Raw genomic sequence first — 12,132 nt, forward strand, 5'->3', positions numbered from 1 at the left:
ACTGCTGGCTGCCATGGATCTATGGAGGGCCTCAGTTTCCAGTTAAGTTTGAGGACCAAGAATAAATCCATTTACATTACAGTTAGTTTCAACTAAACAATTCTTCCATGGTTTGATAGTGTAGACAGAGCTGTACAAATCTCATGACCAAATTATCCATAAAATTAGACAGAAATATGATTACAAATTATTCTGACTAATATTTTCACTAATATTCTGACTACCTTCCACTTGTTAGAAAAGAAAAATGTTTGACTGCAATGTTTGTCGTTATGTGCTTTTATGTGATATGGAGAATTTTTGCCCAGTCTGGTATTACCATTATCTAAACCTCACATATTGGTTATGTACAGTTCTCACTCATCTTATATTAAAATAAATTACAGTTGTAATTAAACATGTCCTATAACACCTAGATATAAGTTCAACACATTATTAAGATATGACAATATTCATATTTGTAATTGCAGAGTGCCTTAGGAGAAGAAGGAATCTCCCTTGAGTTCAGACACATTGCAACCTATTTAATTTGGTATTGTAGTCACTACGAGAACTATAGTGATCTCCTACACGAAGTCATGTTGATTGTTGGCTATTTCACCGTCTTCCATCACGAAAACCAGGTAGACTTTTTTTAATTTCAAGGTTCTAAAATCATATTAATGTTAAACAATTTCAAATGTTATTTAGAGTTTCGAAAATTCCACTTTTAAATTTAATTTTAATTGTATATTTAAGGTTATATGTACCTTATTTCTAGCCATTGTCTGTAAACGGGAAAATGCCAACTTTATTGTCCTCAAAAAGTTAAGACGACAGAATTTCACGCTAAGCTCCGCTCACTTTGTTAAAGCTCATGCATAAATTAATCATGAGCACCGTCCTGTGGCTTCCCGTCCTGTTTAGTAAAGTCCCTCATATGAATTTTGGAAAGTAATTTTGAGAAATATACATTTGTGGAATTCCCTACCAATTTCAAGACCCAGTTGAAGTTTTTCCTTTTCAAACAAATTAAGATAAGATAATATATTTATTGGTCCATCATAAAATATGTTGGAAATTCATTTTCCAAATGGCGTACACATACAAATATGAATATATAAACATTGCCACTTCTTGTCTTTTATGTACAGTGCATTGAGAGCTTGCTTATATGCACTATATAAGAATAAACTATTATTAATATTATTTGAGATTCATGAATATAATAATGAATTATACAATTGTTTAATCTTGGTATGTATGATTGGCATAAATAAACTAGATTTAACTAGATTTCTATTATTACAAATTGCGTTTCCTAGATGTTTCATATTATTTTATTTTAATAATAATAGTCCTTTATAATTTGTGTAACCTAACTGGATATGGGTCACAGATCTATCATATTTAGGTTCAACGCACCTTTGTGTCCTAGACAATCAACACAAGCATCCTTATCTACCGTTTTAATTTCAATTGTTTTTTTTGTGGGGGTGGTTGTGGCGGAACAGACTAGCGTGCAAACACTCTAAGCTTAGCATGCATCTGTACACATGTTTATTTAGAGTTCAGTATTTGCACCTAATAGTTCAATGCTGATTTTAAACATTATTATTCTCATTATTTATAATAGAATAAACTGCAAAGCATCCATTGATGTAGCGTGCAGTACACACAGGTTCCACCTTCACTTGCACATTCAAACCATGCTACCTGCCATGCATATTCTTTTCATTCTATAGATATTTTGGTTGATAGTAATTCTTTGGTGTCTTCATTCTAGATGGATGTTGTATGAAAGATTACTTAGTAATTTAAGTTAAACATACCATAAACTCCCCTAAAAATAAATCATAATTTGGACATCTTCAAAATATATTTGATTGATTTTTTTTTATACTGGTTGATCTTTTCTGTTGACTGAGACTGCTATCCCAGAGGGCCCAGCATACAAACCACAGAACAATTTAATATAATAATAATAATATATAGTTAATATAAATAGAAAACAACACACCTATATTGCCAGCATTCCCAAATCTTAGATCCTTGGAATCTTATTATAAAAGTGCATACTCTCAACTTTAATTTATAAACATTTTGAAGAAGTTAATGTTTGACAGTATGAAGCAGAATAATTCTACTAAAACTTTTTCACTTCTGAAAATGTTCTAAAAGTTACCGTTTCACATTTCTATTTTTTGAAAATATTAATTACTGTGATATTAATCAATATAATAAATTAGAATTTGAACTAAAAATGTTCAAGCATGAAGTATGTAAGCATTTTATATAATGCTTACAAGTTCAAGTACATGTCAATTGTAATCCCGCCAGTGGAAATTACATGTTAATATTAATGTGGAACAAAAGTAGATTTAATGGAAATAAATCTATTAAATATGAGTTGAGATTTCGGCCACATTAGCGCAGATCTTGTATCGTAACGCCAGCGTCTTTGTTCGCAGATGGTAAAGTGTCTGTCTGATCACTTCACGTTAAAGAACACTTGAAAATAGTTGTTCAACTTTACAGTCAGTAGAGGAATGATCTTGTGCTGTGCGAAATAAAAGCAAAATAACTTGAGTTGAGTTGAAAGCTATATATTGATAATTTTATTAATTAATTTATTAAACATAACAAGTTGTAAAGTTAATAAGTTGCGTTTTTCTTCATGAACAACTTTGTGTTTTTCTTGAACTTTTTTCTATTATTTTTAAAGAACTTTTCATAATATTATATTTGTGTATATTATTACTGAGTGGGTTTACAAATAATTATGATGTACTGTACCTACTCTACAAACAAAAACAGAATAAGATAAGAACAGAAAAAAAATACATTTCATTTCATTAATATTAAACATACCTAGCAATACACTTACTTTCAACCGTCAAACATACACATTGCATCGTCACTTGAATACGACAACAGGAGCCAACCACGATAGGTGTGAAACCTGTGGTGTCGCCTCAATGTCTTGGCCTGATTTTCACGTTCGTTTATGACTGTGTGTACTACACATAACTGTTTGTTTTCTTGATAACTTCATGTTCCCAAATTCCCTCCATATACATAATTCATTGAGTTTACACTCTACCTATGGTTGAACATTCTGTACGTCACTCGGAGTGTTATCTGCAATTTCCAGGTGAGAGTGACTTGAAGACGGCCACAGACAGGTGTCTGTTAATTTAAACCCTCGCTGATCAGCAGCTGCTTTGGGAAAAAAATTCATAAATTGAAATTAAAATATTAAGGCCATGTCCTTGATAATCTTAAAGGTTATATTGCTGATTGAGGATTGAATAATAACACTTTTGATTATCAATACAGAAGTATGTATACTTTAATACATTGTTTGTACAAAAGTACCCAAAGTTTTAAATCAAGTTAATTAGTTATCAAATAATATTCTATTTTTGTTATTTCTGCTACCGTTACCTCTCACTGTGTAAATTGGCCTTCAAACCTCATTATTAATTTTGTCAAATACGTTTAGCAAATGTACTTATTATTATTTTACATTTTGACAATAAAGAGATATGTAAGTATAGTCTGATATGGTCCTTTAAGAAAAAAAAAAATTCATTTTTTGGCCAAGAATAATAGAGGTAATTTATTAAAAAAACTTCGCTAGTTCACTCTCTAGTTAAAGATGTATGTAACATGAAAAATGATTATAAATAAATAATATAAATAGGCCATTTTGCAGTTTTAATAAACTTATTCACTTCTGTAAAAAAAATGTTTTTAAATGATTTCATAAAAAGACAAACAAAACGGTTTAATATAAGTATTTTTCCTTTAAATTACATTTTTTCAGGTAAATCATTTTTTTTTTCAATCCAGTTTTTGGTCAAAGTGAATAAATATTAGAATTACACAACATTAAAATGGAATATTAAACAAAAAATTGAAAAACAATTTTTTGCGGGGACAATATATCTTTAATTATATAACCTCTCTTTTTCTATAAAGGTTTTTTTTTTAATTTTTTGATTAAAAAGCAGCAATGTATGTAATCACTGGTCTCACAGATACAGAACACTAGCACAATAATCAATCTCAATTATTATTTTAAGATTAATTCCTTGTTTTCTTAAGTAGTGCAGTCGGAGTGTATTCATTTGGGTGGGGACAAATTAATATTTGTAATAATAACATGGAAGTATTGATAATAAATAGTACATTTTACTGATTGGAAATGAAAATAATTGCTTGAATACACTACTGGTAGTTATTACATTCAAATGTGATAAAGGATGAGCTCTTGTTATACTCATCACAGTTTTTTTGTCCTCCTTCATTTTCTTTTATTTCCTACAAACGATTTGACATAATAAATACTATATTATTTTTTTTACTTTTTTTCTTTTTTCATATGCTCTCTGGTAGTATGATAAAGGATGAGCTCTTGTTATACTCATCACAGTTTTTTGTCCTCTTTCTTCATTTTCTTTTATTTCCTACAAACAATTTGACATAATAAATACTATATTATTTTTTTTCCTTTTTTTCCTTTTTCATAAGCTCTCTGGTAGTATGATAAAGGATGAGCTCTTGTTATACACATCACAGTTTTTTTGTCCTCTTTCTTCATTTTCTTTTATTTCCTACAAACAATTTGACATAATAAATTCTATATTATTTTCCTTTTTTTTCATAAGATCTCCTAATAAGCAAAAAAGAAAAAAATTTATAAAATTGACATTAAAAAAAAGAAATTTAAACCCCAATAAAATTATCCCAATAGTTTTCCAAATGTTTGATTATTACAGTGTTATTTTTTAATGAAGAAATTACCATTTTGTAATCATACCTATTTAAGATATAGCTCACAATTATTAGAGTTTCATTCATGTTGCGAGCTATCCCTATTGTCATTAAACCATACAAATGTCTCGATGGTGTCCAACTATTTTTATGTTCGTCGCCTCCTTCAAGTATAAAGTACAGCATACACCATAATAAAACCGCACTTCATTATACTTTTGAAAAACATTTTTGTTTGACCTAATTTCGGTTACCTTTAAAATAAGAGACAAGTAAACATTTTTGGTTGAAATCATTCATTCTTTTTATCTCCCATTTGTTAGCTGATTTATAGAGTTTCTAAAAAGATCACAGTTGAATGGAATTTCAAGGTCATTCATATATCTTTATCTATCTATTTATCTAAAACTACAAAATATAATTGTACTTTTGAACTTTTCTATTTCTTAATCAAACCGCGCCAGTATGATTTATTCATAGGATATTAATTACACCTTTGCTGTTTCATACATAGAGTCTATTTGTACCATCCCTTACTGTATTTTCTTTTGTTATCGAAAAATTCATTCAATTCAAACATAAACTTACATAGGTGCATTCCTTGGTAAATTATATATTATCACAATGTTAACCAAAATAATTTGTAGTTGTTTGACTTTTTTAGACATCAATTGACGCTGCTTCTAATCTTATTGACTCATCACTCTTTTCATTTCAAATTCACATTGTATGCACAGTACAGAAAAAACATTGGTACAGCCTCAACTATTGAAATACTAATTTTCACCTTTTTTTTCACTTAAGTAAAATGATAGGAAAACTTGTTTAAAGGGTCTTTCACCATCTTCCAGCACGGTTCCGGTCCAGCTTTGACAAATCAAATTGAACATTAATGTTTCGTTTTCACGCGGATATGCGCATATCGATTGTCGCATAGCCGCATGGAGTTTTATTATCCGGACCGGAACTGTGCCGCAAAAGGTGTGAAAGACCCTTAAAAATGGTGAGATATTAAAGAATGCATCATTTTCAATATTATAAGCAAAAGTTCGGGTTTTAATGTTTCTAAAAGCAATGCTTCCAAAAACTAATTATTTTATTTATGAACATAACAAATATCGTACACTTGATAGTGTTAGTTAAGTAGTTCATTATGATTTCATAGAAATATGTAGAGCATAATTGTATATTTTATTGATGAGTCTCACTGTGAATTAGATTACCTGAGCGTCGGGCACCCCCAGGCTTATTGTCCGTTGTTCCCCAGTGTGTTAGGTAAATCCTTATGGATTCTCACTGTTTGTACTAGTAGGTGTTTGATTATTAAATTTTTACGAGCTTTACGAGAAATATTGGAACAAACAATAAATATTTTGGCGAGAACCTGTACTGTTGTTACATTAGACTGAATACCTGTGTAAGAATTTGTAAATTTAGTGTTCACATTTTAGACGAAATTAATTTCCTTCAATTCATTATTAATATGTTGATTCATTTCTGACATACATTATAAATTATTGATAAATCACCATTTATTCTAATTGAAAATCAGTGTTTTTTTGCTTTTAAAAGTTGTTGATTATGCTGTATTTGGAAGTTTTTTGTGACATGTGACATGTATATTTTATATTTGAGGCAGGAATTATGAATTTATTAATTCATCTTTTTGTTTAAAGTGATATTTTTTTAATAATCATTGTTAATCCTTTTTGCTTCATTCATTTTACAGATCCTTATTGTTAGAATAACACATTTATTACAATTTCTAATGCAATTTTAACAAAACATTGAAAATAAATTATCTAAACATTTGTGGAAATTTATTCCAACCGATTTTAAACATTTCGAATCGAATAAACTTTAATTAAAATCATGAATGAACCTGTCACCTTGAAATTATAAAAGGGCACTTATCTTCAAGGTCGTAATTTTGAGCGATTGCGAAGGATTTATATGTAGTGCTCTTATTGCGAATTTAAGTCGCAGGCAGTCTGAAATTGAGTGCATTATACTACTCGCTTAAGTGTTGTACTATCATTCAATTATGAATTCATATGCTGTTAATAGAAAATGACATTAATTCCTGAGTTATATGCAAAATATATCACTACATGAAAAAATCGTTTACGATGCTATGTGTAGATATATAGTGAAACAACGTAATGTATTGCTTGAGATAAAAATTAAAGACAGAAAGATTAAGTATTAGTCAATACCCACATTGCTCTGCCAACATATTTCTAAATGCTGTACTTAACTTGCAGAAAAAAAAAAATTAAATAAAATAATTTACTAGAATTTTTAATAAATAATCTGAAAAATGATTTTATAATTATTTAAAAATCTACATTACAATCAACTGAATCTTTAGTGAATTTTAATTTTTTGTTTATATGTATTGATATTTTTATTATTGGTAATGAATTTTAATATTGGATTTTATTTATCAATTATTTTTTTATCTATTTGACTATCACCTATAAATATGATAAATGCAATTTATTCAGCTTCTTTGGTGCTTTTTTTCCATACGGTTTCTTTTATTTCTTTTTCTAATTATCGATACAAAATGTTTAAACATTTTAAAATCTTTTCTTTTTTTTAGATTATAGTTCAATCTGGAAAAACGCCAACCCTCCTGCAACAACTGTGCGCATTACCATTCCAGTACTTTAGCGATCCACGTCTTATGGCCATTTTGTTTCCTACACTCATTGCCTGTTGCCATAACAACTCGGAGAACAAGATAATTCTGGAGCAGGAGATGAGTTGTATGCTGTTGGCAATTTTTATTGAGGTGAGCCACCTAATCATGCACTTTTTGTGTCCTTAATGTGTCTGTAATTAATTACTTATCCGACAAAAAGTACAATTGATTACCATCCCCAGTTCATGATTAACTTTTGAAATTAAAGTCTACGGATAGTTGCGATAGCATTATGTCTATTTAACGATCTATTAGACATATATTTTAACAATAAATAAATGCATGTTAATTTGTCTTTATACTAATGTAAGCTAGTTGGTAATATATGGTTCATGTTCACCACACTGTTTTTGTGCTTGCTTTCCAATCCCAAGGTCCAGTCCAGAGTTTAGCTCTATATTGCGAACATTAAATTGCATTTAAGAAAGTTGTCGGACAATAGTTGTGACATCGTAATGTCATTTTACCAAATAGTATTTTCCATAGTGTCAAACATTCTGAAATAGTTTGAAATACATGTAACCATCTCTAGAGGATAAATGTTCAATCCAATATTAAATTTTATACCTTTTTTAAACAGTGTAAAATGCTATTTGTTATTTTCATCAACATAAAATATACTAAGTGAAATTTTATTATTGTTAAATATGCATCAAAATTTGTTTGAAATATTAATGATGTCATTATTATGTAAGTACGTTGTATGTTTCTCAAGTCACGTCTTTGAGATCTTAATACATATCCATAACACTATCATTACAACCATTGTCAAAATCATTTTTCTTGTTGAAAGGTAATTCTATTTTACACTGTCGTAGCATTCGGCTAATGGCTGTCCTAATGGTGTTCTCACGATGTCTTATAAGCTACCTCATTATAAACTTCTTATCAGTTTCTCTTTAGCTAATTTATCCCTAATATGCTGTACTCGTGTTGAACACAACGTTAAGTTATTTTGCTTTATGTCATTTACCCGCTTATTGATTGAACCTAATGAATTTCTTATGTCGTTTATTTTGCATTTTCATGACCAACAGAGTTCTAAGTTTTTACGCTCTTACTTAAGAATGCCAGTGCACTTAATTTTTAGACGTTAGTAACATTAGCTAATGTATTGGCCATGCATTAGTTGTTTATAGACAGATCGGTAAAGATACACCGCACTTACATAGAATATTGTGGGATTCTTAAACACATTGTAGTATTTCTGTTCCTGATACTAATTCAAAATTGTCTACACTATATTCAGAAAATTTTAGAGTATGCAATGTATCTGTGGAATCACAAAATGATATACACCATATTAGGTGATTGAGAAAGTCACAGCAAAAATAATTCAAATTTAATTATTGATGCGGAAGACTGACGAGAAAAGGGTTAGACCCCAAACATATAGGACAAACTAATCTAAAAAGTGACTTATGAAGAAAAGGATTGATGTTTTGAAGGCTGGTTCTTGACAGAGAAGCATGAAGATCTAACAATGACAGCAATTGATGGAAAGTCCAAGCTGTTAGAATGTATCATAGATCTATAGCAGTTCTGGACTTAAAATGTACCATAGCAATGTTGAATGCAAAAGCAATGGTGGACGCAAAATCAAGCAGTTTTGGAGGTACAAGCCTGGCTGGCGAAACCTACCATAGTAAGTCGGATGGATGCAGTAACTAGATGAAAAACTAGCAATGCTGGACAGAAAAATTCTGTAGCAATGTCAGATGGAACACCTAGGAATGCTGGACACAAACCCTGATTGATGGACACAAACCCAGCATTAAACCTAGCATTGCTAGACACAAACTTAGCATTGCTAGACACAAACTTAGCATTGCTAGACACAAACTTAGCATTGCTAGACACAAACTTAGCATTGCTAGACACAAACTGCATTGTTGGACACAAACTTAACTTTGCTGGACACAAACTTAACATTTATGGACACAAACCTAGCAATGTTGGACACAAACTTAGCATTGTTGGACAACAAGCTTAACATTGTTGGACACAAACTTAACATTGCTGGACACAACAAACTTAACATTGCTGGACACAAACTTAACATTGTTGGACACAAACTTATCATTGCTGGACACAAACTTATCATTGCTGGACACAAACTTAACATTGTTGGACACAAACTTATCATTGCTGGACACAAACTTATCATTGCTGGACACAAACTTAACATTGTTGGACACAAACTTATCATTGCTGGACACAAACTTATCATTGCTGGACACAAACTTAACATTGCTGGACACAAACTTAACATTGCTGGACACAAACTTATCATTGCTGGACACAAACTTATCATTGCTGGACACAAACTTATCATTGCTGGACACAAACCTAGCATTGGTAGATTCTGGACGAATATACCTATAACAGCGTTGCTGCAGTATATCAGTTAATAGTTCATTATGTATATTAATACTTCACTCTAAAAGACACAGAACCTAATAGCGAGTTGTTAATTGATTGCAGGGAATTGCTGATGGGTTGTATTACATTAATGGATATTTTCAGATTTGATCTGATAATTAGTTAATTATTGGTACATTCTGGTCATAAGAGTGATTGTTAGTATGTTCACATCAATCTAGTGTGGATATCCTATTAGAAGGTTGTGAATCCAGCTCTGAAGATCCACTGATTTTTTACAATTAACGTCTTCTTTTAATTGCAAGATCCATCAAGAAACAATTTGAAAACTTAACATTCGTGGAAATAATGATTGAGTTTAATCGTTCTGTTTATGGTTGTCATCTATTCATCAGTTTTTATATTGTGTGTTGCTCTTCTTAAAGTATTCTTTTGGATGTTTTCCATGTGCTATTTTGTAAAAAGAAAAGTCAGTCTCTATGGGTTATATTGAATATTCTTCTTCTTCAAGTGTTCTCAAATTTTGGATCATGAACTGTTCTATCCACTGTTGAATGAAAACCTCATCATTTATTTATTCTTTCTTGAGACTGATTGACAGAATTTCGCTTGTTAGTTGTACCATTTTCTTCAGAATTTTGCTTGGTAGTTCTTCCTTTCTTCTTCATCTATTTTGACTTCCTAATAAACATCAGTGTGCATGGATGAATATTCTTTCGCAATATGTTTTTATTTACAAAATATGAATACTGTACATGCATTGAATAGTCGGCATGAGTATAAAGGATACATATAAGAGTCTATGGAATAATAATAGTTCAACCATTGCAAGTTATTTCTGCTATTTGAGGAAAGAAATCAATTCTGTATCATAAGATAAGAATCTTTTGAATGTTTTCCTCATCTGAACGTCATCTAATGATTATTGTCGAGATTATTCTTTTTGGAAGAATAACTTTAAAAAGTTGGATAACCTGTTTGGGGATATATATCTGCTGTTCCTTTGTGTTATGATCTTCATTCTGAAAAGGTAATTGTTTAGGATTCTTCATTGTATCTCCAATGCCTTTTGTATCGTCGTCTGACGTTGGAATTGCAAAAGGTTAAGCGCTGTCATATCAGTTTCATACAAATCTGAATTGTTAAAATCCTCATTTTTCTTATCCAATTATTCCTTTGATGAGTAGATATATTTTATGGGTTCATTTTTATTCATTTGCTAGGCTCTAGATCAAATTGTATTAAGCTCAATTATGTTCTGAGTGTCCCGTTCGTGTCAGATTTAAGATAGTTGTTTAAGTCACTTAACAGCATTCTAGCTGATGATGATATTCCCCCTACTCTGTTCCCCCAGGTTGCAAACTTGCATATAATATTATTACTGTTATATTTTATTTCTCAGTGTCCCGTTCGTGTCAAACTTGTATACACTTAATAACATTTTATCTAAGAAAGATCCCTACTGTCTACTCCCCAGGTTATGTACAACTTGCATTGAATTAATAATGATATTTGAATTTTTCTTGTATTTTAAATTCATCACAGGTTTGGTTTAAGTTACTTTGGTTTGAGTTTATTTGCCATTTTCTTGTTTATATTTGTATTTGTTATTTTTGCATGAATATTTCAAAATCTTTTCTTTGAAAACTTATGTTAGGCTGCACACAATTTCTGAATGGAGCCCTCTATGTTTAGATATCTTAATTCATCATTTTAGATTATTAATATTATTATTAATTTTCATAAAGTTACAGTTACAGTTATATAAGAAGTTAAGGAAAAAATAACTTAAAAAAATTGTTTTCACTATTTAAAAAAAATTCCTTTAAAGAACGTACATACATATTTAATATTTTGCATATATTTTCTTATTGTCGTATCTATATTTCAACTCAAATTTTACAATACTATTTTAAAAAGGGAAACAACATTAATTATCTATTTATAAAAATGAACTAAGTAACAACATTTACAGTAAACAAAAATAGTCAACTCTCCAAAAACTCTCTGAAAATTGGAAACTCTCCTAAAACCACACTTTCCAATAAGGAGCAAGGTCCAAAATTCATTTTTACCATTAGAAACACATTCCGAATACCAGACTTTCCGGAAAACCAGACAAGAGGTATTGTGAGAGTTGATTCTATTTAGACAAGAGAAAGTTGAAGAATAGAAGTTTATTTTGTTACATTTGTTATAGCCTTCTTATTTTACCAATTCACTACCTCGTTTCAACATTGTTTTGTTATTAAAAGAAGGTTGATGTTTAACCCCCAAAGTAATTT

At 30.1% G+C, this 12,132-nt stretch overlaps 1 protein-coding gene across 4 annotated transcripts in view; it reads left to right on the forward strand.

The window, feature by feature from the left end:
* LOC144853575 (S phase cyclin A-associated protein in the endoplasmic reticulum-like) overlaps positions 1-12,132 on the forward strand; it is a 90,852-nt gene that overhangs the window by 21,589 nt on the left and 57,131 nt on the right. For all 4 annotated transcript variants that reach the window (XM_078711284.1, XM_078711287.1, XM_078711286.1 and 1 more), the window contains 2 exons: positions 471-623; positions 7,364-7,555. In XM_078711284.1, the coding sequence (XP_078567410.1) occupies positions 471-623; positions 7,364-7,555 (345 nt within the window). The remainder of the gene's footprint in view (positions 1-470; positions 624-7,363; positions 7,556-12,132) is intronic.

Source organism: Antedon bifida, chromosome 10 (genome assembly GCF_963402885.1).
Source record: "Antedon bifida chromosome 10, ecAntBifi1.1, whole genome shotgun sequence".
Classification (NCBI taxonomy): Eukaryota; Metazoa; Echinodermata; class Crinoidea; order Comatulida; family Antedonidae; genus Antedon; species Antedon bifida.